General features: G+C 34.2%; 10 protein-coding genes across 10 annotated transcripts; 7 read left to right on the forward strand and 3 right to left on the reverse strand.

The window, feature by feature from the left end:
- Nucleotides 1–86: 86 nt before the first annotated feature.
- BX664DRAFT_341510 (uncharacterized protein) lies at nucleotides 87–1992 on the forward strand. The gene is made up of 10 exons (XM_051547012.1): nucleotides 87–229; nucleotides 296–370; nucleotides 429–497; nucleotides 596–723; nucleotides 802–923; nucleotides 1011–1090; nucleotides 1156–1449; nucleotides 1514–1611; nucleotides 1698–1798; nucleotides 1875–1992. The coding sequence occupies exons 1-10, from the start codon at nucleotides 122–124 to the stop codon at nucleotides 1961–1963; spliced, it is 1164 nt and encodes a 387-aa protein (XP_051396533.1). The 5' UTR covers nucleotides 87–121; the 3' UTR covers nucleotides 1964–1992.
- A 494-nt stretch (nucleotides 1993–2486) lies between these two features.
- Nucleotides 2487–4236, forward strand: BX664DRAFT_380772 (glycoside hydrolase superfamily; the record flags this gene model as incomplete). Its single annotated transcript, XM_051548922.1, has 6 exons — nucleotides 2487–2588; nucleotides 2651–2814; nucleotides 2885–3006; nucleotides 3064–3103; nucleotides 3161–3860; nucleotides 3956–4236. The coding sequence occupies 6 exons, from the start codon at nucleotides 2487–2489 to the stop codon at nucleotides 4007–4009; spliced, it is 1182 nt and encodes a 393-aa protein (XP_051396534.1). The 3' UTR covers nucleotides 4010–4236.
- Nucleotides 4237–4819: 583 nt separating this feature from the next.
- On the reverse strand, nucleotides 4820–6002 carry BX664DRAFT_202842 (uncharacterized protein). Its single transcript, XM_051540126.1, has 3 exons — nucleotides 5260–6002; nucleotides 5103–5179; nucleotides 4820–5008 (listed from the first exon to the last, which is right to left on the reverse strand). Exons 1-3 carry the CDS (start codon nucleotides 5892–5894, stop codon nucleotides 4968–4970), a joined length of 753 nt encoding a protein of 250 aa, XP_051396535.1. The 5' UTR covers nucleotides 5895–6002; the 3' UTR covers nucleotides 4820–4967.
- A 2223-nt stretch (nucleotides 6003–8225) lies between these two features.
- Nucleotides 8226–10078, reverse strand: BX664DRAFT_361979 (uncharacterized protein; the record flags this gene model as incomplete). Its single annotated transcript, XM_051548275.1, has 6 exons — nucleotides 9986–10078; nucleotides 9801–9919; nucleotides 9506–9700; nucleotides 8432–9443; nucleotides 8332–8358; nucleotides 8226–8243 (listed from the first exon to the last, which is right to left on the reverse strand). The coding sequence occupies exons 1-6, from the start codon at nucleotides 10052–10054 to the stop codon at nucleotides 8226–8228; spliced, it is 1440 nt and encodes a 479-aa protein (XP_051396536.1). The 5' UTR covers nucleotides 10055–10078.
- A 654-nt stretch (nucleotides 10079–10732) lies between these two features.
- Nucleotides 10733–12124, forward strand: BX664DRAFT_269166 (uncharacterized protein; the record flags this gene model as incomplete). The annotated part of the gene is made up of 2 exons (XM_051541039.1): nucleotides 10733–11303; nucleotides 11721–12124. 2 exons carry the CDS (start codon nucleotides 10733–10735, stop codon nucleotides 12122–12124), a joined length of 975 nt encoding a protein of 324 aa, XP_051396537.1.
- A 387-nt stretch (nucleotides 12125–12511) lies between these two features.
- BX664DRAFT_341519 (methylase) lies at nucleotides 12512–13357 on the forward strand. Its single transcript, XM_051547013.1, has one exon. The coding sequence runs from the start codon at nucleotides 12558–12560 to the stop codon at nucleotides 13290–13292; it is 735 nt and encodes a 244-aa protein (XP_051396538.1). The 5' UTR covers nucleotides 12512–12557; the 3' UTR covers nucleotides 13293–13357.
- A 119-nt stretch (nucleotides 13358–13476) lies between these two features.
- On the reverse strand, nucleotides 13477–15258 carry BX664DRAFT_317715 (integral membrane protein S linking to the trans Golgi network-domain-containing protein; the record flags this gene model as incomplete). Its single annotated transcript, XM_051542755.1, has 5 exons — nucleotides 13477–14172; nucleotides 14247–14283; nucleotides 14840–14872; nucleotides 15119–15180; nucleotides 15223–15258. The coding sequence occupies 5 exons, from the start codon at nucleotides 15256–15258 to the stop codon at nucleotides 13477–13479; spliced, it is 864 nt and encodes a 287-aa protein (XP_051396539.1).
- Nucleotides 15259–16026: 768 nt separating this feature from the next.
- BX664DRAFT_341529 (uncharacterized protein) lies at nucleotides 16027–18385 on the forward strand. The gene is made up of 10 exons (XM_051547014.1): nucleotides 16027–16172; nucleotides 16242–16596; nucleotides 16667–16718; nucleotides 16794–16804; nucleotides 16885–16933; nucleotides 17022–17277; nucleotides 17380–17433; nucleotides 17504–17611; nucleotides 17711–17952; nucleotides 18021–18385. The coding sequence occupies exons 1-10, from the start codon at nucleotides 16088–16090 to the stop codon at nucleotides 18348–18350; spliced, it is 1542 nt and encodes a 513-aa protein (XP_051396540.1). The 5' UTR covers nucleotides 16027–16087; the 3' UTR covers nucleotides 18351–18385.
- Nucleotides 18386–18640: 255 nt separating this feature from the next.
- BX664DRAFT_341530 (uncharacterized protein) lies at nucleotides 18641–19226 on the forward strand. The gene has a single exon (XM_051547015.1). The coding sequence runs from the start codon at nucleotides 18815–18817 to the stop codon at nucleotides 19034–19036; it is 222 nt and encodes a 73-aa protein (XP_051396541.1). The 5' UTR covers nucleotides 18641–18814; the 3' UTR covers nucleotides 19037–19226.
- Nucleotides 19227–21603: 2377 nt separating this feature from the next.
- Nucleotides 21604–24044, forward strand: BX664DRAFT_352981 (uncharacterized protein; the record flags this gene model as incomplete). The annotated part of the gene is made up of 10 exons (XM_051547694.1): nucleotides 21604–21697; nucleotides 21782–22133; nucleotides 22211–22262; nucleotides 22484–22494; nucleotides 22567–22621; nucleotides 22689–22953; nucleotides 23067–23120; nucleotides 23230–23337; nucleotides 23399–23640; nucleotides 23763–24044. 10 exons carry the CDS (start codon nucleotides 21604–21606, stop codon nucleotides 24042–24044), a joined length of 1515 nt encoding a protein of 504 aa, XP_051396542.1.
- Nucleotides 24045–24593: the final 549 nt, after the last annotated feature.

Consider the following 24593-nt stretch of genomic DNA (forward strand, 5'->3'; position numbering starts at 1 on the left):
TTCTCAATAGGATTAACGATCAACGACTCAGCGGAGTTTACAGGTAAAAGGAAAAGAAAAAGCTCTTCAGACTGCTTGCCAGTCTCGTCTTTCTTTCTTTCTCTCTTGTCTTTTTTCAAATATGACAAATACGCCAAATAATTCAATATGGGAAGATCTTTTGACTTGGCAAAAGGACATTAGTAAACAGGATACACTTTTGGAGAAACGAAAACCCATTCACAATCAAGTACGTTGAAAAAATATATATAATGAAATAATTGTAAAACTCACCTTTTTTTTTGATTTTGTTTAGGCACTACCAAGTATTCGAACACCTGTAGAGTTTATAGTTGATCAGAAAAAGCCTACTGGATTGAAAGCAATTAAAGTAAGCCGAATCAAAAAAAAAAAAAAAGCTCTATTACTGATCTATTCTATATATTTAGGGAATCACTGGTAACAAGAAAACCAACGCCTCAACAATGATGCAAAAAGCTCAGGCAGCAAAGGAAATGGTAACTGGAAAAAAAAAAAGATAGAACAACTTTTTTTTTATTTTCTCTTCACTCTTAGAACTAAAGAAAAATGATTTTTATTTGTTTACCTATTGTAGGGAAATACCCACTTCCAGAAACAAAGATATCAACAAGCCATACAGTGTTACAGTGACGCGATTGATCTTGATCCAACCAGTGCCGTTTATTTTGTTAATCGAGCTATGGCACATTTGAAATTAAACAAGTAAATTCTATTTTACATATATTTATTCTTCAGGATGATAAAAAATGTTCATCCTTTTTTTTTTTTTTATTATCATAGTTTTTTACAGGCAGAACATGATTGTACCAAATGTTTAGCTTTACAACCAAATCATGTCAAGGCTCTTTGGAGGCGTGGGATTGCTTTGCGTTCTTTGGGTAGATCAAAAGAAGCCAGAAAAGGTAAAGAGAAACAGGAAACTGCAAATCTATCAATGCCTGCATGCAACTCAAATCGCCTCTTTCTTTTTTCGCTTTTGCACGTTGTAGATTTTGAACAAGCTCTTCAATTGGAACCAGGAAACAAACTGATCATTGACGAACTGAACAAGTTACCACAACCATCAAAGGTATACCTTTATTCTTTTTTTTTTTTGGGTATTCTCTAAAACAAGACTTTTGTTATTGATTATAGAAAAAAGAGGATCAACCTCCAGCAAAGCAACCTCGACGACAACTTGAAGTGAAGGTATTGGATGAAGCATATACACCAAGAGTGGATGTTGAAAAGAAAAAGGAATCAACAACACCAACATCACCAGCACCACCACCACCACCATCGACATCCAAACCGGCCTCACCAAAGGTAGCCTCACCTATGGGACTTTCACCATTGAAATTAACCTGTCCTCGAACGAACTATGAATTTGAACGTGATTGGAAAGCTTGTAAACGACGAGGGGATGATATTATCTATCAATATTTGCAGGTAAGGGAAGAATAACAAAACACAATGGTACCAATTTTTTTTCTTTTTGATTGGATTTATGTAGTGTATACCACCTTCTTCCTATGCAACGTTGTTCAAGTCATCATTGGAACCTGATCAATTTGAAAAGATGATTGATATTATAGATCAATATTATATAAAGTAAGAACATGGGTAGAAATGGTTTTGAATGTCTGATGATCTTTTTTTTTTTTTTTTTTTTTTTTTTTTTTTTTTTTTTTGTGTAGAAATAAAACTGACAAGGAAATACTAGATGTAATACAGGGTTTAGGTCAAGTACCAAGATTAGATATGTTAGTCATGTTCCTTGGAAAACAACACAAAAAAGGTATAGATTATAGATAAATGAAAAACAACTAAGACTAATATACATGTTCTTTTTTATTTTTATTTTTTTTTATTAGCATTACAACATATCTTTACCAAGTTGACAGCTGAAGTACCTAGAGCTACTTTAATTCCTTTAGCCAATAAATTCTCTATTGATTTATGATAATAAATGAATGTTATATTTTCTTTTAATGATAGTGTGGTAAAAGATCTTATTAGAAGAAGAACTCCTTGTCATTATTATTGATAAAGATTATTTTTCCCTCCTCCTTTTTATTGACTTTAGAATCATCTTCCCTCCTTTATTCACTTCAAAATAACAGTAATAAATATCTCCTTGAAAGAAGAAAAAAAAATAAGATACTAAGAAAAAAAAAACACGTATGTCTAGCGTCACTACAGTAGTTTCCAATACTAATATCCTTCTCATTAGTGATCTGCAGCTATTTATCTATTAAGTCTTGATAGGAGCCAAGTTGACAATTTACCTTTTATATCGTGATTTATATCGTTCGTTTATAAAGAGGAGAAAAAAAAGTAGAGGAGACAAGGAGGAAATGAATAAGCAATTATAAAGTTCAACTTTTTTTTTTATTTTCATTTTTTTCATTTTATTTTTTTTTTATATATTTCGTTTTCTACTTTCTACCTTTTGAATCATCCCCATTCCTTTCTTTTAATACAAGATGATAATACATTTCATTTATTTTCTTATTCTCATGATATCCTCTGTGATATGTAAAGATACTTTTGGATCTCATCGTTTGACAGCTTATGTGACTGATTGGGTAAAAATGTTGGAAACATAAAAAAAAAAAAAAAAAAAAAAAAAACTGATTCTTTCTTCTAGGCATTCCCAACATCCATTCCTTGGCATAAATTGGATCATGTTATTTATGCTTTTGCCGTCCCTGATCAATATGGTCGTCTTGGTCAATTCAATGGTGATCAATTACAACAACTCGTTACACAAGCTCATGCTCATCATAAAGGTTGCTCCTTAAGCATCGGAGGGTAAAAAAAAAAAGAAAGATTTATTCCCAAACTCGGTTTCTTTAATACCTTTTTTTTTTTTTTTTATTAGTTGGACAGGTTCTGTTTATTTTAGTTCTTTGATCAGGACACCTACTTCTCGTGAACGTTTTGCAAATAACTTGATTCATTTGGTTCAACAATACAAACTTAATGGCATCAATCTTGACTGGGGTAATTAATATAAAAAATTAAAAAAAAAGGTAAATACTTATTTTTTTTTTTTAATAGAATATCCTAATGCTGACAATGGTGTCTCTTGTAATCAAGCGTAAGTCAGACTACCCACCTTTTTTTTTTTTCTAAATATATATATTCTTTTGAATAGACATCCATACGACACGGAAAACTTTTTAACATTTGTACAACTGTTACGAAAAAAACTAGACAGTGTATCTTCTGACGAACACAAAGTGATCACGGCAGCAGTGGCATCCAAGGCATTCAATGGACGAGACAAGCAACCTCTTCGACGTCTGGACAAGGGTTGGTCAGTGGTAGATGCTTTTTATGTAATGGCATATGATTTGCGAGGCAATTGGGATACGGTGACAGGAGCCAATGCACCTCTGAAAGGACCAGGTACCACAGTCAAGAGTGCGATCAAGGATTGGATGTCGGCCGGCATTCCTCGCAATAAATTGGTGGTAGGCGTACCGTTCTATGGTTATGTGACACGGACCAATCCCAAGGCTAGATATACAACCTCGATGGCCATTCCTTTGGTACCCAACAGTGCTCAAATCCGAGGTGATAACTATGATACTCCAGAAGTCGAACCTTGTCGTGGTGCTTCCAAAGGTGTGTATTCTGGTGAATATCAATGGCGCTCCATTCAACGTGATGGTATTTTACACAATCAAGGGGGTTGGCATTCTGTCTGGGATCGTACCACTCAAACCCCTTATTCCGTCAATCGTGCTAGCAACAAGTTTCTGACGTTTGATGATCCAAAATCCTTACGCTCAAAAGCAGAATTCGTGGATGATTATGATTTGGCTGGGATTATGATTTGGTCATTGGAAATGGTAGGGCCTCTTTTTTTAGGGAGAAAAAAAAAGAAATATGTGTGGATGGCATATTGATACTTTCTTTCTTTTATATATATATATTGTTATTATAGGATGATAGTCAAAACTCTTTGTTAAACTCTTTACAATCGGTCCGTGATGATTGAAACACCATGGTGGTTCTTTCTGTTTTCCATTAGATCTATTCGATTTCCTTGTTACTCTTAGCCTTTGTTATTCCCATTCCATTCACTTTATTTATTATTGACCCCATTTGTTTTATTCCCTAGTTATTTATGCGCTAGAGTATTTATTTTATTCTCCCCCCTTTTGCTATCGTAGATTATAGTCGTCTTATTTAATATTTATAAATAAAGTATCTAACAAAAAACAATAGATACTAGTGTGTGCGCGTCTTGTTGTGTCTCTCTCATTTTTATTATATTATTTATTTGTACACGATATAATTCAGGTTCCATCAATGACAGGCTGGATCCATTACTGGTACATACACACTAGTCTTATAGGTAAAAGATCTGTGGTTAGATGGATGATACAAAAAAATTGTCAAGTTCAATGACTAATATTTTTTTTATTGTTATTATTTGTAGCATTTCCAATGAATAATAATAATAATAATAATAATAATAATAATAATAATAATATGGATAAAATCATTTCTAGACTAGACAATAATAATCTAAACTACGATGACTATCCTAAACTATTTCTATTTTTCAATCCAATAGATTTCAAAAGGTTTGATCGCATCACATCCTTCAGCCCTAGTGCACTTGTAATGATTGAGTTCAAGTTTGCTAAAGAATGAGCGTTCATCAGGATTCCGTTCCTTGTAAGCCAAAAGTACACGACACCGAGGGTTCATCATCAACCAATCCAGTGTTTCCAATAAGACATCGTGAGAACCTTGATTGTAAAGGACATCGGTAAGCAAGATCAAATCCACTTTGTTTTCATCGCCGAGCCATCCATTATCCTTGTATACCTTGGGACCCCACGAAAGTACTTTGGCTTCCACAATTGTTGTTGTTGTTATTGCTGAGATGTTTTGTTGCATTATTGTCGTAGCATCGGGTAAATCAGTCAAACACATCATGGTTGGTTTTAACACCTGCGCAGCAAATAGTCCCACCAATCCTGTGCCACTTCCTAACAAAATTACATCAATATATATATGTATATATAAAATAAATAACAACAAGCATCCTCTGCACAAAAAAAAAAAAAAGAAATGTATACCTAATTCCAGGACATATTCGCATTTGATTTCCTTTCGATGTTTCGTAATAAAATCACACATTGCCAATCCACAATCCCTACAAAAAAAAAAAAAAAAAAAAATTGTTGAAGATAAGAAAAAAAAAAGCCGAAGTGATGTACAACTTTTTTTTTTTACCATACATGTCTTGCAATACTTTGTTCTGTATCTTCACAAATGCGGAGTAGATGCTGTTGAGGTGTTTGTACCCAGCGTTGTGCTTGATGACCGCCGGCTGGATCCTTGACATACGGTAAAGATTGCTTTGGCATTGTTAATTGAATAGGCATGGACCAAAGAGGAAGAATCCAAACAGTGGTGTGGTTATTACTGGTATGATGAGGATAGGCTTGATACCAAACAGGATGAACGGGACCAGATCTATGTTCATGTGCCAAAGAAAAAAAGAGTTGAACATTTGATGATGGACGATGACTTGTTGGGACAAGTGAGATCCGAGTGACCATGGGACCTCCATGATAAGGTTGATAATCAAATGTTGATAAAGGTGCATCCGTTTTCTTCTTCCTGTTGTTGTTGTTGGCAACGCACTGGGCAGTAATGCCTTTCACATTGGTATCGCACCGCAAGGATAATGGTGCCTGAAAAGAACTATCGCCTAGATCATTTTCAATTGTCCAAACAATATTGAAAGGTTGATGGTATTCACATGTCAAAGGTGGTGGTTTCAAAAACCGAATATAGTAAAGGGAATGGTTCATAAAAAAGAAAGGAAAGGAGAACAGGAAAAAAAAAAAAAAAACTGGCTCCATCCAAAAAAAGAGAAAAAAAAAGTCGGACTTGAATGGATCAGCACTGATGATCGACAGATGCTATGTGTACCTATCAATAAGAAGATACAGTGTTTTCAGAGTTTCTTGTCGGGTCACGAGAAAATACTTTCCGTGATGTTATTAAACAAAATATCGTACTTTCCCAAAATGGATGTCGCATTACCACTTTTTTAGATATCGCTTTAGAGATGTCGGTAGAGGTGATTGATAATAGAATGATGGGTGGATGTTGGTGATGATGATGGAAGAATAAAAAAAAATACTGCGACTTTATTTGAAAAGTATATTAAAAAAGAAACGAAGTTCTTTATTGATATAATGGATCATCATTAGAGTGTTGATTCATCATCATGATTGTCCTGAAAGTAGTGGTTTTCAAAGTCCGTTTTTCTTTCATATTTTTTTTTTGATTTACTTTTCCTTTCTTTCTTTTCTTTTCTTTTCTTTGTATTGACTTTTAGTATATCAATTGGTAGTCTTTATTATTATACTTTTATTCAATAAAATTCTTATTTTTATTCTAACTACTTTGTTACATGTCAATGTAATTGATTCTAATCTTCTTTTGATGTATTATTATATTTTGGATACATTCTTTTTATTTCACATATATTTTTATGGGTGCGACTAGACGTTGGTACGTGATAGGGTGATAGGTTGATGGCATGAATGGATGACGGCATGAATAGATGATGATCGATTCTTTACATAATAAAAAAGCGCTGAAACATAGTTTTTTTTTTTAAATCATTTACTCGGGTTCTTATCTTTTGAAATCATCACTGAAACATACTATTGATCATTCCCTTTTCCCATAGATGATAAAAGCAAATTTGCATAATAGTTCCTTTTTCTTCATTACTGAAACACGCAATCGATCGATCTCTTTTCCCATAGATGACATCAAAGTTTGCATAATAGTTCCTTTTTTTCATTACTGAAACATGCAATCAATTGATCTTTTTTCCCATAGATGACAGATGTAAATTTGCATAATAGTTCCTTTTTTTTCATTACTGAAACATGCAATCGATCTATCTCTTTTCCCATAGATGACAGATGTAAATTTGCATAATAGTTCTTTTTTTTCATTACTGAAACGTACAATCGATCGATCTCTTTTCCCACAGATGATAAAAGCAAATTTGCATAATAGTTCCTTTTTTCTTTTTGAAACCATTTACTCGGGTCCTTTTGATTTCATAGCTAAAAAAGCGCATAATTACAGGGGTGATTTGTCTTTTTTTCTTTTACAGGGAGTTTGTTTTATTATAAAAGAGCATCCTTTTTTACTTCATCAAATTTTCTTTTTCTTTTTTTTTTTTCTTTGGGCTTGCCTGTCTTCTTTTGGGCTTGCCTGTCTTCTTTGGGGCTTGCCTGTCTTCTTTTGGGCTTGCCTGTCCCTTCCTTTGTCATCTCTTTCTGTGTCCTTTCCCTTTGGCCAATCTTCTTTTCCGTCTGTCCTCCCTTGTGGCCTATTTCTTGGTTTGACCTCGGTCGTTATTTGCTCAGGCGTGGTTGGGGTTACCTTCTCTTTGGGCCTGTCATCTTTTCCGTCTGTCCTCCTTTCTGGCCTCTCTTCTCTTCCGCTCTTTTTCCCCTCTGGGTTGACCTCGGTCGTTATTTGCCTAGGCGTGGTTGGGGTCGCCCATTTTTTTTTTTTTTAAAAAAAATATGTTGAAAATAACAACGCTTTCCGGGATGGTTATCGCCATTCTACTTTCACTGCAGTGAGAAATTGCTGCAGTGATCTCGATACATGTTTAGGCGTTCGCGCTTAAATTGTAAGTGAATAAAAATATATCATCTGGATAAATATTACTCATTTTTTCTTCTTTTTTTTCATATGCAAACTTGGTGAACTCAATTGGTGGATTTCCTTTTCTTTTTTTTGATTACTCTTTTTTTCATGATATCTATTTTCTTATATTCTCTATTTGATTATGCGTCTACTCTCTCTTTTCTTCTTTCTACCCTTACTATATATTTTATTTCCTATTTTTGCGTCATCTTATTCTTTGAATTCCGTCAATTATTATTGAATAAAGTGTACAGAAGATGATATATAATAAAAGAAAAATGTGGTTTTTATTATTTGTAGAATATGGTAGTATAAGTGAACACAGTCACTAGGAGCAAAAGAAAAGAGAATAGTAATGTTCTACATTACCGGTGAAGAATGCTTTTGTATTATAAAATTGTAAACTAACATTTCCTTGGAAGTTTATTAAACATATGAATCATGATAAACTAGAGGAAGGAAGAAGAGACAGAAATAAATATCAAGATTGAAAAAAAAGACCATCCATTCTAGTAATTATAACGATGCTACAAAAAAAAAAAAAAAAAAAGGATGACATATATTTAGTCATTTCTCCCTTGTTATATCTTTTTATTTTTTTATTTTTTTTTTTACCTGCAAATCTTGAAATATATCTTGCAACTATAAAAGAAAAAATAAAATAAATAGAGATGATTATCATATCATTCTTCGTTTATTATGATTATCTATTTACCTTGCTAGTGGCATTTTCGGCTAAATCTTTGACAGCATCCAGATCGGCAGCAGCTTGACCAACAAATTTGCGAGCAGCAGCAACAGCTTGATCTTGTAATATATCCCATTCTCCAGATGTTGCTGTACTTCGACGTTGTTGAAAATCGTCATCGTCATTGCCAAAATATTGAGAAGAAGAAATCGCTGAGGCACCGGAAAACTGTTTCAATCTAGCGGATTCGGCAGCAGATACTGCTGGATCATATTCATTTCGTCCAAAGTATTGATCTGATGATATTGCGCGCGCATTTCCAAATTTTTCCTTAGCCGAGGAACTGTCTTCATAACTAACGTTCTTTGTGGATGGTTGATTTGATTTGGATGATGGTTGTGATGATGCATTCAATCGAGACATACCAAAGCCTAACTTTTCAATGGCATCTTGCTCAGATGGATTACTAGTAGCTGAAGTTGATGATGTGTTTCCAGTAGATTGCTGTTGATACATTAGTCTAGAAGATAAAGAAGGAGGAGCTGTCGAATCCACATTTTCCGATGTTTCATTTGTATTGTCTTCATTACTGTAACCCAATTTTGCCTGTCGTTCTGTTTCCTTTTTCGCCCTTTCTTCCGCTTGTTCAAAGTTGAAATTTGTCGCCTTTTTCACACCTAATTTGTTGGACTTGACTCCACGTCTAGCACCTATTGTTGTTCGTGGTTTACGTGTTGTTGCGGTTGCTGTTGCTGGTGTTGTTGTTGAACTATCAATGGTATCTGGGGTTGAAGAAGGTTCCGAACCAATAACAGATGATGAAGATATATCAGTAGAAGATATGGCATCAGTTACAGGAGGTATTTCCGTTGAGGCATGAGAAGTGGTTCCTGATGACTGTTTTTCGTCAAGTGCTTCAGTTTTATCCATCGTCGTCTTCTCAGTAACGGGTGATGCTGTATCGTCCGAAGGTTCGAGAGAAGGCGATAGCGTTTCCTGAGGTTGTTCACCAATATCGATAATCACACTGGTAGGATTCCTATATTGTAAATAAAAATAAGTTAGTATTCATGTAACTCTTTCATTAATTGATTAATTTACTCGACAGTGTCTTGGGCAACTTTTTTGTCAAGTCGAGCCTTGTAAAGTTGACCAACACGACCACCATATTTCAATCGAGTATCTTTAGTAGTTGCTAAACCATTGTGTTTTGAAAAAAATTCCATAGCAGCTTGATTTCCACCTACTTTCATATATCGAAGTTGTTCCCAAGTCCATGTATCAAGAACAGTAGATCTAAATCAAAAAAAAAAAAAAGGATGGTGTTAAACTATTAAAGTTTTTTTTTTTTCAACTGTTTCTTCTTGTTTTCTTTTATTATTATTATTATTATTACCGAACAAAACTAATATGAACACCAAGATTTCGATGAGCAGAAGAGCATTCATTACAAATATAAACACCAAAAGGAATAGAGGACCAAGTTGGGTTTTTAGACATACAGTCAAAGCAAGACTAGAAAAGAAAAAGTGAGATAAAGTGAAGAAATAAATATATCGCGTTTATTTTCATATATTATACCTTGTTATATCTATTTTGCTTGAGCTTTTTGAAAATAGCTTCTATTTGTTCTTTAGTAGGTTCAGGCATAAGGGAATAATACTACAATGGAAAGGAAAGGAAAGGAAGAAGAGAGAAAAAAAAAATAAAAACTTGTAAAAATCCAACCCAATGAAAAGCTTGCAGCACATGTTGAAATTTGAACACCGATTCCTTTTCTAGTGAAAAAGGAACCAACCATGAAAGTGATCATTAGCATACGTTGATAAGAAGAAGTATTCGAAGAAGAAGTATTTAAAATTGGATTTCCTTTTAAATTCTTCCATTTCTTAATGAATAGATGATCATTATTATTATAATGCATTCAATTAATAAGATATTGTAAGTAGTCCTTTATCATGATTATCACGCGTATATATATATATATGTCTGCTTGAATTAATATTCCATCAATAGAAGAAATATATAGAAAGATTATCACAATTTTATATCATAGAAATTTCGTAGTCATGTAAGGAAGAATAAAATTGGTAAGATCTACATTGATATGAGTATTGAACTGCTAAGACCGGAGAATGAATTCCTTTCTTGAAACAAAAAGAGAAAAAGAATCCCTTCCCTGTCTCTCTTCCTTCTCCTTTTCTATATTATTTTTCACCTTTTTTTTTTTTTTTTTTTTTGAAAAAATATATTGTTTTGTTGACAACCATGAATAGTATTGGTGAAGATGGCAACAAGTACAAGGCAATCGAAAATAATCATCAAATCATGCTGATACCCATTCGAAATATGGATGACCAAGATTATGTCTTGTTCTCTGACGTCCAAGCTTTTGTTCCAAATGCTACAGCTCTCTTATCCAATGGCAAAATGTTACCTTTTGAAATAGATCCTATTTCACATTTGGAACTCTCTCCAAAACGTATTCTTGTATACGATGTAGAATCTGTTTGGCAAGTACATATACCTTCACACATGACTAATCAATTCTCTTCTACCTCTCAAAGAACCTTGGATCTAGAACAGAAATTGGATCAACTTGTACAACGCCTGGATCAACTTATTCATATCAATACAATGGTTTTGGATGAACATACATCTTTGTCTTCTCAACTACAAATGTTTTACAATAATCCCCAACTTGGCAATGAATCTAACATCACCAATACTGATTCGCTGATTGATACTAATCATACCGTGGAAAATGATACGCAACAACAACAACAACAACAACAACAACAACAACAACAGAAAAGACATCAGCGATCATCTTTACATGCCAACGAAAGTATAACAGCAAGGATACCATCTTCAATATTGACCACACCACGATCAGCTAGTCCACCTCCTGCCTTTTCTTATTCATCTTCAATACCACACACCTATACTTATGCTCACCATACATCAACCACCAATCGAAGATCTTCTAATACCCTCTCCTCGCCAAGTACGACTGCATCCACTACAACATCATCGTCAATTCAACGTCAGCAAACAGAGATAATATCACCTCCAGCAGCTGCAGCAACAACAGCAACAGCAGGACCATCATTATCATCAACACCCCCACCATTATCACAAATATCCTCTCAACGAATAACAGATGAAATGACATGTTCTTCTTCTTCACCTTCATCTGCAGCCACTACAGCAAGCACTCACGAAAGTACATCTACTATAAACAGTGGACCAGCAGAAAGTTCGAATCAACGACATCATCATCATCATGATGAACATCCTCACTCTGAAATGTCAGTAGCACCACCACCATCCTATGAAACATCTATTTTTGGCACGATCAAGTCTCTTACACAACATATTCGATTATTTGAAGAGCACATTCCTCATCGACACAAATCACCACGTTGGTTAGCTCGAAGAGGTGAATGGGTTGCCTATGAACCAAGTACGATTGAACAAGTGGCTTATCAACTGGTACAATTGGAGATGGCTTTACTTTGGACAGCTGTGACTGAATCTTGGATCCAGGAAAGAGAATCATGGTTAACTTTAGTAGCAAGCGCAAGAACTGAACGTCATTTGGCCGGTGCTTTAGTGAATCTTGAACGACATACTTTGGTGATGGATGATATTTGGCAAGAGGTACGGGATGATTGGACAAGTGAATTATTGGAAGTCATTGTTAGTGTTGGTTTTTAGATTATCATCTATTAAGAAAAAGCGTCAATAAATAGAATATTATATATATATACATTTATTTTTTTTATATATTGTTGTTGTTCTTCCTATTACAGTACCTTTTTTTTTTTTTACATTTATTTTTTGTTGATAGCTATGGATTGGAAGAGGATTGCATTAAATCGGTCATATATCATTGGACTATCATCACCTTTATCATCAAGGAACAATAGGTCCAAAAAAGGATATGGTTCAAAAAATAACAAATTCGTGTGAAAAGAGGCAAGTCATCGGATGTTAAGTTAAATGTGTACAAGAGTATATATGCGCAGGGTCCAGTAACTCAGATGAACTGCGGCAGGCACACTTTATAATGAAAGGATGCTCGCTTCCTATGGATATATCTATTTTTTTTTTATTATTATTTTTATTATCCTATTTTACGCTGTCCAACATGAACAAGTATGATGATCCAATGTTCTTTAATAAATACAAGGAGATGGCAAGATCACAAGAAGGATTAACAGCAGCAGGAGAATGGTCGAATCTGAAGACGATGTTACCTGATTTCCAAGGCAAACGCGTGTTAGATATTGGATGTGGGTATGGATGGTTATGCATGTATGCAATTGAACAAGGAGCGAGTTCCGTGGTGGGGATAGATAGTTCACACAAGATGCTCCAAGTGGCAGAAGAAAAAAAAAAGGCCATGGTGGATGGAGACAAGATTGTGTATAAGCACATGACGATAGAGGATATGGTATTTGCAGAACAATCCTTTGATGTAGTGTTAAGTTCATTGGCGCTCCATTATACAGCATCATTTGAAGATGTGATGGACAAGATAGCTAGGTATCTATGCAAGGGAGGTGATGTCGTGTTGTCTGTGGAACATCCCATTTTCACAGCTTATGGCACAGGTGATTGGATCTATAATAATGATGGTCAACCAGACCATTGGCCTGTCGATCTTTATTTTGAACAAGGTCCACGCCACACTCAGTTTTTGGGTTGTTCTGTTATCAAGTATCACAAAACCCTCACTACTTATGTCAACGGTCTCATTCGTGATGGTCGATTCCAGCTCACCAAACTCATTGAACCTTTACCTGAACAAGAAATGCTTGCTAGTATGCCTGATGAAGCTCGTCGACCCATGATGCTCTTAATGGCTGCAAAAAGAATCTAGTGATTTGAATGATGATCCATGATATCGGGATAAATAATAAAGATTTTGTAAAAAAGAAAAAAAAATGTTTTTTTTATTGATAAAGAGAGAGAGAGGGAATACTATATACAAACTAAAAAAAAAAGTGAATGGTGGAGTATATAAGATGAACTGGGAAGGTAATAATCTAATAACGTATGCGAGTCTATCGATTGGTAACACTATTCATAGGAATGATTTCATAATCCTTGGCATTCTTGGAAGAAGAGGAGATCCAGCCTTGACTTTTATCCAGGAATACTTGTCTTGCTTTCTCTACTGCTGCTGTTAATGGTCCTTCTTGATGTTCGTCTTCACGTTGATGATCCTTTTCTGCATCCGATTGTTTCCTTTTTCCTTTCTTTTGAGTTCTTGATGATGATGGATCATCAATATCTGTTTCCTCTTCTATTGTTTCCAAAGATATATCCATGTCGATTTCCTTTTTACTGCTGTTCTTCATATCGTTACTGAGAAGAATAGGTTTCATTTCATAACGCATACAAGCCCATTCACCACCCAAGGTCATAACAATGACTGCCACTAACTGGACTAACCACCATGCTAAAGTAGATGGAAACCGATGACTATGAATCCAACAACCAAATACATGAATACCATGAAGAGTCAATACAAAATCAAGTACTTGTCTAGCTCGTTGTACGATCACTACCACTACTGGAATGGTTGCCACAGCATTCACCATTACGACCAAACCCAATGTCCAACCAAATACATTATCCGTTTGTAAAGTTGTTGTTTGAAATAGAGCATCCAATGTCATAGGCATGCCTGATAAACTGAGTGTTATCCATAATAATAGGCTGAGTATGATGTAATATAAAGCTTGTAACGAGACGATCTATATGATGCAAAATAAAAAGAGTAAGCATTATCTTTTCGTTTTCTAGTGAAAAAAAAAAGTATGATAAATACCTGAGATATAATAAGTATCGGATCCCAGGTTGTCACTCTAAAAGATGATGCCATAAATATTAAGAAATATAGATTAAATTATTTTTGTTCGAAAATAAGAAAGAAAAAGAAAGAAAGAAAGAAAAAAAAAATGAGGGAGCAAAAAAAAAAAATAATCCCCCAAAATTGATCCTGTGATCAAGAAAGGGAAGATGGATAGAAAAAAACCCCGACTTTGATTTCTGAAAAAGACAACAAACATTACTTTATGGAATCATAATAGTTTCTATTATGACTTTAACTATAATAATAATCATTCAAAGGTATTTTGGTGTGAATAGGAAAAACAAGGCGATTTTAATCAATGTCCCATAAAATAATATCTGTTAATGACTCCGAAAAAGGGACCAAAAAGGATTTGTTTAACCAACTGAGTAACCTTTTATTATTTATTCATCATCACAATAATATGGATTCTTTCTTTTCTTTTTTTATTTTTAATTAGTAAAATAGTCACTTTTATTAAAACAATAAACATTTCTCTATCTATCTACTAAAACAAAATGGTAACAATAGTAATAACTTTTAGAAATCAACCCAACATTGACATTTACACTGCATGCGTGACAAAATCCATTGCTAGTAAACTAAATAACAAACAAGATCATCCCTATTCTATATGTTTCATAAAACGATAATCATCATCCTAGTCGACTGTTCGTTCTCTTTATTTTTTCTATTACCAGTATTCCAAAAAAGAAAAAAAAACCATTAATATTCCTTGATTCATATGACGTTCAAATGCTGTGTCACCCTATTTTTCCATTGAAAACAGTTCTATGATATGATTTTTTTTTTGTTACTTTGTCCTCTTTTGCCAGTACCCATCTTACCATCTTGTCCACCACAATACGTTGATGATCCATTGAGCCAATCCTCTGCTGTAGTTGCTATCCTAAGAATGATTTCATCATACTGTTACCTTGAATATTCTTACTATTTCGTGCCATTCATGATGTGTTGATCGACCCATTGATGGTGTATCTTGTTATGGATTATTTTCCCGCGATGATGAATATCCTATTTCACTTTTTGATCCTAACCACTGCCAATTACGAATGTACGTATCAAGTAGTAAGTATCAAGTAGCGATCGGTGGAATCAGGTCATATTTGTAATAATAAATAAAATGGATACTGTCAATGATATCATTTACTTACGGCGAACCAAGCTGGACAGGTTGTTATCATAGATTGGAATGTTTACTATAGAATGAAGCTCTGATGTCAAATACCAAAGAAGGTTTGCTGTTTCTTTGTTGTAGAATGCCTTAGACTATGGCTTGTTGTATATATCGTTTGTCAGTAAAACAAAGCTTGTTCTGCTTTATTTATTCTGTTTTCATTCTTTCTGATCATGTCGTAAGAAAATGTCCAACGTGTTAAGAGTTCATTCATTAGGATTTAATATTTATATATAAAAGAGAGAGTTCTTCCATTGAAAAATATGTTGTTGTCTGAAATATATGATGATAAATTGGAAAGAACAAGTTTGCCTCCTGTTTGTACACCAATATTTCACTTTTTTTTTAAATCCCGTTAAGCGGATAGATGTACCTAGTCATCTCTGTCACTTTTAAGTTCTCCTTAACAGAAAAACCCTAAAAGCATGGTTTCTAGATTTAGGAATGCAGGCATCCTTTCAGGAAGTCCGCGGACTTTACCATGTAGTACAAAATAATATATATTTTCTATACTTGCGCCTTAAAAAAAAATCCATCAAGGTCATCTTTCTTTTTTTTTGTTTTTTCCTTTCTCTTCTTTTGAACCTTCTGGCAGTCATCATTTCCTTTCTACGAACGGATGATTGTTCTATTTTCATTATTTTTACTATTACTAAATACATCGTTATGTTTAGCTGATGCTGTGCTGCCTAGAGCCTTTCTAGGTATGAAATCAAAAAATAATAATAATAAAAAAAAACAAATCAAATACTGAAATATAAGCTTTGTCATAGGATGTTCCTTAGTATTAAATGCAATTTATTGTTATGGGGGAATGGATGGTACTGTTAACGACGGTAAATATATTAACTATGTTCATACTACCAGTGATCTCTTTTCTCTTGATATGACCACCTTTGATTTTAATGGCAATGCATCATCAGCACAGACCAACTGGACAACCATCACTAATGCTGTGAACATGAAAGCCTTGTCACCTTTAAGCTATCATGTCACTACTGCTATCGCTGGTCAATCAAAATTTCTTGTCTATGGTGGTTTCAGTGAGAGTACAATTTCTAACCCAATCATGATATATGATCCTCCCACTCGTACTTGGTCCTTTGTATCTAGCTATGGCAATTGCTCGTAAGAAATAATTGTTTCATTCTCTTTTCGTTTTTCATTTTTCATCATCATTATCATCTATTATTTATAGACAATCTGGAGCTATTGTTGATCTTGGTGGAACCCAAACCTTCTGGACTTTTGTAAGGGATAACTAAAGATGATGATGAAAAAAAAATCACTCATCTCATTAATCTTTTTTTTTGGACGACTATCAGGGAGGTTACATGTAAACATAGTTTAATGCTCAAGCTTGTTTGATATTGCTGATTCACACCTATATACTTCCTTTTTTTTTTTTTAATGTAGTGGCGGTCTTGTTACCCCTAATACAGCATACCTTTTTAATTATGGAAAGGTAAGAAATGAAAGTAAAAAAAAAAAGTGAATCGTTATTCATCTCTCTCTTTTTTATATGGAATGTATCATCATTATAATCATTATAGTCTCAATGGTCAACGGTAGCTGGTGACACAAAAAATACAAACGTTCGCTATTCTTATACTGCTACTCTCGGCAATAATAATCGTATCTATCTCATTGGTGGGTTCGAAAATACTGCAGATTCCAAATACGCCGTTGGAGGTGTTAATATGTTACAAGTCAGATGGTACGATACTACCAACCAATCCTGGGGAACAGATATAGCTACTGCTAATGCGGGGTTGGTTTCACAACGAGCTTATCATACAACTACACAAAGTAAACTTAATCCATCCGTCCAGTTGTTTTTTAAAAAAAAAAAGAAAAAGAAAGAAGATCAAACGATCTATTGACGATCTCTTTTTTTTTTTTTTTTTGTAGTTCCTGGTACTACCAAGTTCTTAGTCTATGGTGGAAGTGTATGGATCGGAGAACGTAAGTAATGGATGATAGATGATAATAAAAGAAGAAAGGATCGAACTAATTCATGTATTAACCAATTTAGAGAACAACCTACCTAACGATTATGCATACACATATGATTACATTTCCAAGCAATATAATCAACTCAACCTTGGATCTGGTGGAGCTGGAAAGCGATCTGGTCATCAAGGTAAAAAAAAAAAAAAAAAAAAAAAAAAAAAAAAAAAAAAAGGAGACATCTGTGTCAAAAAAAAAGGAACATATTTAATAGCTTTTTTTTTGTTTGTAGCTGTTGGATACAAGTCGTATATCTTTATTTTATTTGGATTCGATGACAAACAAAGCCTTCGCAATGATATCAATGTTCTTGATGTATCTAATGCTACCAATCCAGTATGGTTAGGCACGAAAAGTGGTACCTCCTCTTCACAAAGTGCTAATGCATCAACTTCTTTGACTTCTTCATCCAATGATAATGAACTTTCAACTGGTGCTATTGTAGGCATTGCCGTTGCTGCTTCAGTTGTAGGTGTAAGTAACCAAAAAAAAAAAAAAAAAAAAAAAAGCACTGACTTATATGGTTTATATATGATGATCAGGTATGTGGTATTGCAGGGATATTATTCTGCTTGTATAGAAAAAAAAGAAAAGGAAAACAATTCGAAATGGAAGAAATCAATCAAACAGAACTTCTTAGCAAAACATGGATGGATGGTTCGGATGATAAAAAGAAAGGATCGATCAATCAGGATAAAACTGTTTGTACTGATGATTCTCCACCCTTTCAAAAAAGTGCATGTTATTCTCTCAAGCCATCAACTCCAATGATGGAGGATACTATCAAACCAATGTCAATGGACGTAGTCGATTATGTCAAGCCGATGTCACGAGATGAAGAAAGTTTTGTTAAACCTCATTCATCTGAATAGAAATGTCACAATAAAGTTCATCGATCTATAGATTCTTTTTTATTTCTTTAAAAAAATAAAAATAAAAAATAAAAGATAAAAAACAAAATCATTTTGTGTTGTACATTGTACACTGCGGGGAAATTTCATTCAGATATCTGGAATACTACAAGAATATATTTAGAGTTTTAAATCGAAATTGATAATTGGTAACGATTTTACAGAAATCCATTCTACGCCATTTCCAACACATCCATCACCAATAAAACCACGTTTCAGATAATAAATTGTAATTTTATTTGAATAATATGCTATGATACAGAGAATGTGCTAACCTATATGTAGAGAGGTAGGGGAGGCGATATGTAAAACTAAAAAAAGACCAATCATTTATGTATCGTCTTCTTTTCCTTCTGAGACTGCGCTCTGACTAGGTTCTGTTGTTTTCGGATGTCCTGGTTCTCTTCCTTGTTGCTCTTACTGTGATGGTTCCGGTTGTGATTGTGATTGTTGTCAAATATAAAATTGTTTACATATATTATATATGGACGTGCGGTTTTTACTCAGATTTTCCCTTTTGGCGCTTTCGCTTCTTCGCTTGTTTTCCGAATTTTGTGGTAACATCAGCAAGAAGTTCGTTCATAATGGTACCTATCTATTCTTGCCTTGATCTTGCGTTTGTCGTTTCTTTGGGTTGGTTTTTTTGATCATGTGTTCTTCGCGGTAACCCACTTGTTCAGGAGGTCGTTGTTGCGGTCAATCCATCCGTAGAATATTTTTAATGCTATCGAGTTCGGCTTGCAGAAGAATTTTCAAGTTTTTTGATAACTTCTCGTTGATAATAACTTGTTAATCGCGTTGAATCGCTTACGGTAAACATATTGGATATGATAAAAATGAAAAAGAAGGATATTTTGTAAGAGAAATAGAGGTGACTAAAAACCCAGTTATTTAAATGCCGTCGCATTTTATCATTTATCATTTATCAATTTTCTCTCTTTTTCTTATTTTATTTTTCTTTCTCCTTTTTTTTTCTTTCTTTTTAACAGTCTTGTACGGTCGCCCTATTTATGGAATATTCGTAGATGATATCATTGATCACGCCTCAAATTGTGACATACAAGACAAATGAAAAATAACATGTTTTAAGACGGTTTATGATGTAGTGCAAGCTCAAGATGAAGGTGGACTCGTAAACGCATACCATATGGAAGGCGGCTCTATGATAGAAGAAGATCTGCCAGACGACGTGATGGTCGTTGACATGGACGAAGAAACTGGACGAAGGCTATGATTGCAAGTGACATCTTGTGTACTGTAAACTCTGCATTAGGTAAAATAAAAATATGAAAGGCTATATACCAAAAAATTGAAGAAATTTTTAATCATTTTATTATAGAATCACCAGCAATTTTCACCTCTGGGCGACCACTTCCTGCTATTGATTTGGGATCTCAAATGGTACTACGATCTTGTGAACAATAAGAATACGACACAGCGATGCTGGAATTGGTAAAAGATGATAATGACGACAAAATCATAGAGGACTTGGGCAAGCTGATCTAGGTGGGAAAGGACAACCTCGACATGCTTCTGGGTATGGTGAACGGTGGCACCGATTTGACCTATTATGCATCTATCATTCAACTTTCTGGTAAGATATTTATAGAAAATATTGCAAAGAATATGCGAAAAGATTAATATAAAGTGAAAGAATGTTGCTAATTGTTTACTTTTTTATTTTATTTATGCTGTAGCAACTAGTTTATCTATTGAACGTGGTGGTTACCTTTTTTTTTTTTTTTTTTTTTTGCTTTATTCATGTTGATGATGACAAAGTGATCGCGTGATGATCTTACCCTGAAGATTTTTGTGGAAACAACTACAAGACCATGGCTGACAGCAGGATTCTCATCCACGTAGACATCGAAGAACCAGTTGACCGAGATAGTAGTGAAATGGATGATGTTGCTACAAATGTGGATTTGTTTGGGCGCAAAAATCCTGAAAATGGGTGGCTCAACGTATATACCAACAAGTGGACTGCCGATCATCCCTGAAGAAGGAAACCTAGTTTTTGTCGATAGTATAGTACATCTACATTACATGCTCTCACTTTAGACACAGCATCTTTATATCACGCCATGAAATCGTCTCTATCTCTCCATTCTCTTCCTCCACGGCTGTTCGATTATTTTTATTATATTATGTTATATTCGAATAAATATTCTGTATGTAGTATCTTTTTTTTTCTTTAGATGGGATGAACTGCTTTGATATTGGCTAGTCCTTGAGTTTATATTATTTGATCCATTCTCTTATACACCTAATAAACTGCTCCATTTCTAATGTTACATTGCTCTTGTCTCTATAGTTTCTCTGTCTTTTTTTTTTGTCTTTTGTAGTACTAGTAGTACTTACTATTGTTGCAGTGACAGTTATACATCACCTTTGGATTTTACGTCTCTTTGACAACAATCACCTCTCCAAAAATGCGACATCCAAAAATCATCCAGAAATCATCCAGAAATCATCCAAAATCATCCAAAAATCAAATTTGTCGCACAATTTGTCACTTTTGACGCAACGATCTCTTTATATATAAGCAATCCAAAAATCATCCGTGTGTCCTACGAAAACGATTGGCACGAGCAAGAAAACCATTATGGCGTGAGCCAGAAAAATGATTCGCGTTTGTCATGATTGGCTTGCACGTTTAAAAAAAAATCCTGCCAACCGCCAAGGAAAAATCCAGTACTGCAGACGATTAATATTAAAAATAGGAATAATCTACTTTGACACCAGCCCTTCTCCAATATCTCGACAAAAAAAAAAAAAAAAAAAAAAAAAAAAGAGGTACACAGCATTCCTTGGCCAACATCTCCGATCTTTGTGGATAATACAATCGGGCCGACTTTAAACCGGTTGATCGCATCAAGCCATATCTGTCTGCATCTCTGAAGTGATTGGTAATCATCCTCTAAATCCTACTTTACCTTTTCCAAGAGAAACTTGGCATCATAACAAAAGTATGATCAAAGGAAAAAAAAAGAAGTGATGGGACAATGATGCTGTAAATAGAGAGATATTAATAAAATAATGGGCTTTGTCAGAAAATCAAAAGCGCACAAATTATGATTTGCTACACAAACAAGAATAAAAGAAGAAAGTCTACACATCTGTGCAACCTACAATATATCGTTTGTGAAAAAAAAGGTACATTTCCTTGCTTTTTTTCTTTTTTTCGTCTCTTTTTCAATTTTACGAGACATCCATGATACTGCAACGTTTTTTATTACTGTCATCATTGTTGCTTTATTATGCACTATTGTCAACTGCTGATGTCGCTACTCCAAGAGCTTATCTTGGTAATAAATCATCCACTCAACAAAAAAAAAATCACACCACTTTACTAAAAAAAAAAAAATGAATGATCATCATTGTTATCATAGGTTGTTCTTTAGTTTTGAATCAAATTTATTGTTATGGTGGCTATGTACCTGATAGTGGTAGCAATGGAACTCAATACAATACACTCTCATCCAATTTTTATTCTCTCGATATGAGCAGTTTTGATTTTAATGGCAATGTATCAACAGCACAGAACAATTGGACAACCATCACCAATACTGTGGGTGCTAATCTTTTAATCCCTTTGGGATTCCACTCTACTGCAGGTATTTCTGGCCAATCAAAGTTCCTTATGTATGGCGGCGTGAGTAATACTGCCATGAACAATCCTATTGTGATGTATGATCCACCCAGTCGCACTTGGTCATCCGTACCTATCTGGGGTAACTACTCGTAAGAAAAAAAGAAAATTAAATCATCGTTTTTTTTTCTCTCTCCCCTGATCTCTTTTTTTTTTTTTTTTTTTGTAGAGATCAAACTGCGATTGTAGATTTAAGCCAAACTCAAAGCCTGTGGACTTGGGTAACACAAGGATCAAAAGCAGAAAGGAATACACTAATCTCATTACCTTTTTCTTTTGTGCTTATTTTTTATTTTTATTTTTTCCTTCTCCTTATCTTCTTTTCACAATGATGTATGATGATGATCGATCCTTATGATGACGATACAACAATTGAATGATGATGAATCAATGATGAACTAATTATGACCCAATGACGATGATGATTTATGGATGATGATAGGGTGGTAATGTGTAAGTGCGCATTGGTATTAAATGATATCAATGCACTTGGCATCTCATCTCTTTTTTAAAAAAATTTAACAGAAACTCAAGCACTACAGTTGCACCTAATATCGCTTACATTTTCAACTATGGTATTGTAAGTTAAATATCCAAAGAAAAGATGAAAAATATCTCATTTCTTTCTTTATTCATACAAACAATAGTCTCAATGGACAAATGTTCCTGGTGATACTCAAAATACAAATGTGCGTTACTCATATACAGCTACACTTGGAAATAATAACCGTATTTATATGATTGGTGGTTTTGAAGATCAACCAGGTGCCATTTACGCTACCCCCGCCACCAACATGTTACAAGTGAGATGGTATGATACTGTCAGTAAGAATTGGGGAACAGATCAAGCTACGATTGTTAATAGTAACCTCGCAACAGTATCACAACGTGCCTATCATACAACCACCCAAAGTAAAAAAAAAAAAAAAAAAAAAAAAAAAAAAAAAAAAAAAAATGGAATCATCTATTATTATTATTATTATTTTTGGACATCCACATTGACCATCATCGTTTTTCTATTTTAGTTCCTGGATCTAACAAATTTTTGGTTTATGGTGGAAGCGTTTTCATTGGATCACGTAAACTTTTCCGAAAAAAAAAAAATGATGAAGCCATAACTAGATGACATTGATTTCATCATGATGATAATGATGCATATCTAACTTTCTACATTTTTCCTGTTCTTAGAAAATACTATTCCTAATGATTATGCCTATACCTACGATTATGTTGCAAAACAATATTCTCTACTGAACCTTGGCACTGGTGGTGCTGGAAGACGATCTGGTCATCAAGGTAAACTCATTCATATCTTATGTATAGTGTAACAAAACCTTTTTTTTTTGTTTCCTTCTAGCTGTTGCGTACAAATCATATATTTTTATTCTATTCGGATTTGATGATCTGTTACTACTTCGTAACGATATTAATGTCCTTGATGTATCCAATGCCACCAATCCGGTGTGGGTGACACCCAATAGAAATTCAACCAATCCAACTGGATCATCCAATCCAACTTCATCCAACACTGAAAGTGCCTCTAGTAGGATTTCTCAAGGAACTACAGCAGGAATTGCCGTAGCAGCTGCGATTGTTGGTGTAAGTCAATTTAAGAGGATGATTCAAGTAAGCATAGCAACTAAACCAACCTTTTTTTTTTTTTTTTTTTTTTTTTTTACTATATCCAAAAAAAAAAAACATCATCATCGTCATCATCGTAGATTGCCATTTTTGCTGGAATATTATTCCTTGTATACCGAAGAAAACAAAAGCAAAGACAATTTGAATTAGAGGATTTGGATCCTAGAGCTCATCAAAGAGAAACATGGGCGGATGATTTACCAACACACTATCAAGATGGAAATCAAGACAATATGCCGCAGAAAGCATCCTACGCTGAAGATACCCTTACTTCGCAGTCTGAAGATTATACTCGAGTAGGATACGTCAAGCCTACTTCTAATGATAAATCAGAATCCACTAAACCATATGCAAATGAATAGATAGTAATAAAACAATATATATATCGTGTATGATTTCTTTCATATCTATCAATGATATTTACACAATTCCAATTTTTAAGGTACTATTTTGCGGAGGTTGGTAATACCATTGGTAAATGATGATGATTGGGAGAGATGCATTACCTGACCTATGACATGCAGCAGAGAATGGTTCGAATTTTTCAAATGGCTTTTTCTCGCTATGGAGCAAACTAACCGATGACACGCCATTATGCATGTTTACGCTACTTTTTAGGAGCGCATTCAAGGACAAAGAGAGTTTGAGGTTTGGAGGAATAAAAAAAAAATGAGATCGATTTTTGATTTTTACGGCCAAAATTTTCGAATTCTCAGCCAGATTTTGGTTGTGAAAATCAGTTCCCCTAACAATTCATTTTTACAATTATCACAAAGCTCTTATTTTCTACTTGGACAGTAGTATATGTTTTATTACACTTTATTCAATAATAATTGACGGAATTCAAAGAATAAGATGTCGCAAAAATAGGAAATAAAATATCGTAAGGATAGAAAATACATGACAGAAGA

Source organism: Halteromyces radiatus (genome assembly GCF_025201355.1).
Source record: "Halteromyces radiatus strain CBS 162.75 chromosome Unknown BX664scaffold_9, whole genome shotgun sequence".
NCBI classification, from domain to species: Eukaryota; Fungi; Mucoromycota; class Mucoromycetes; order Mucorales; family Cunninghamellaceae; genus Halteromyces; species Halteromyces radiatus.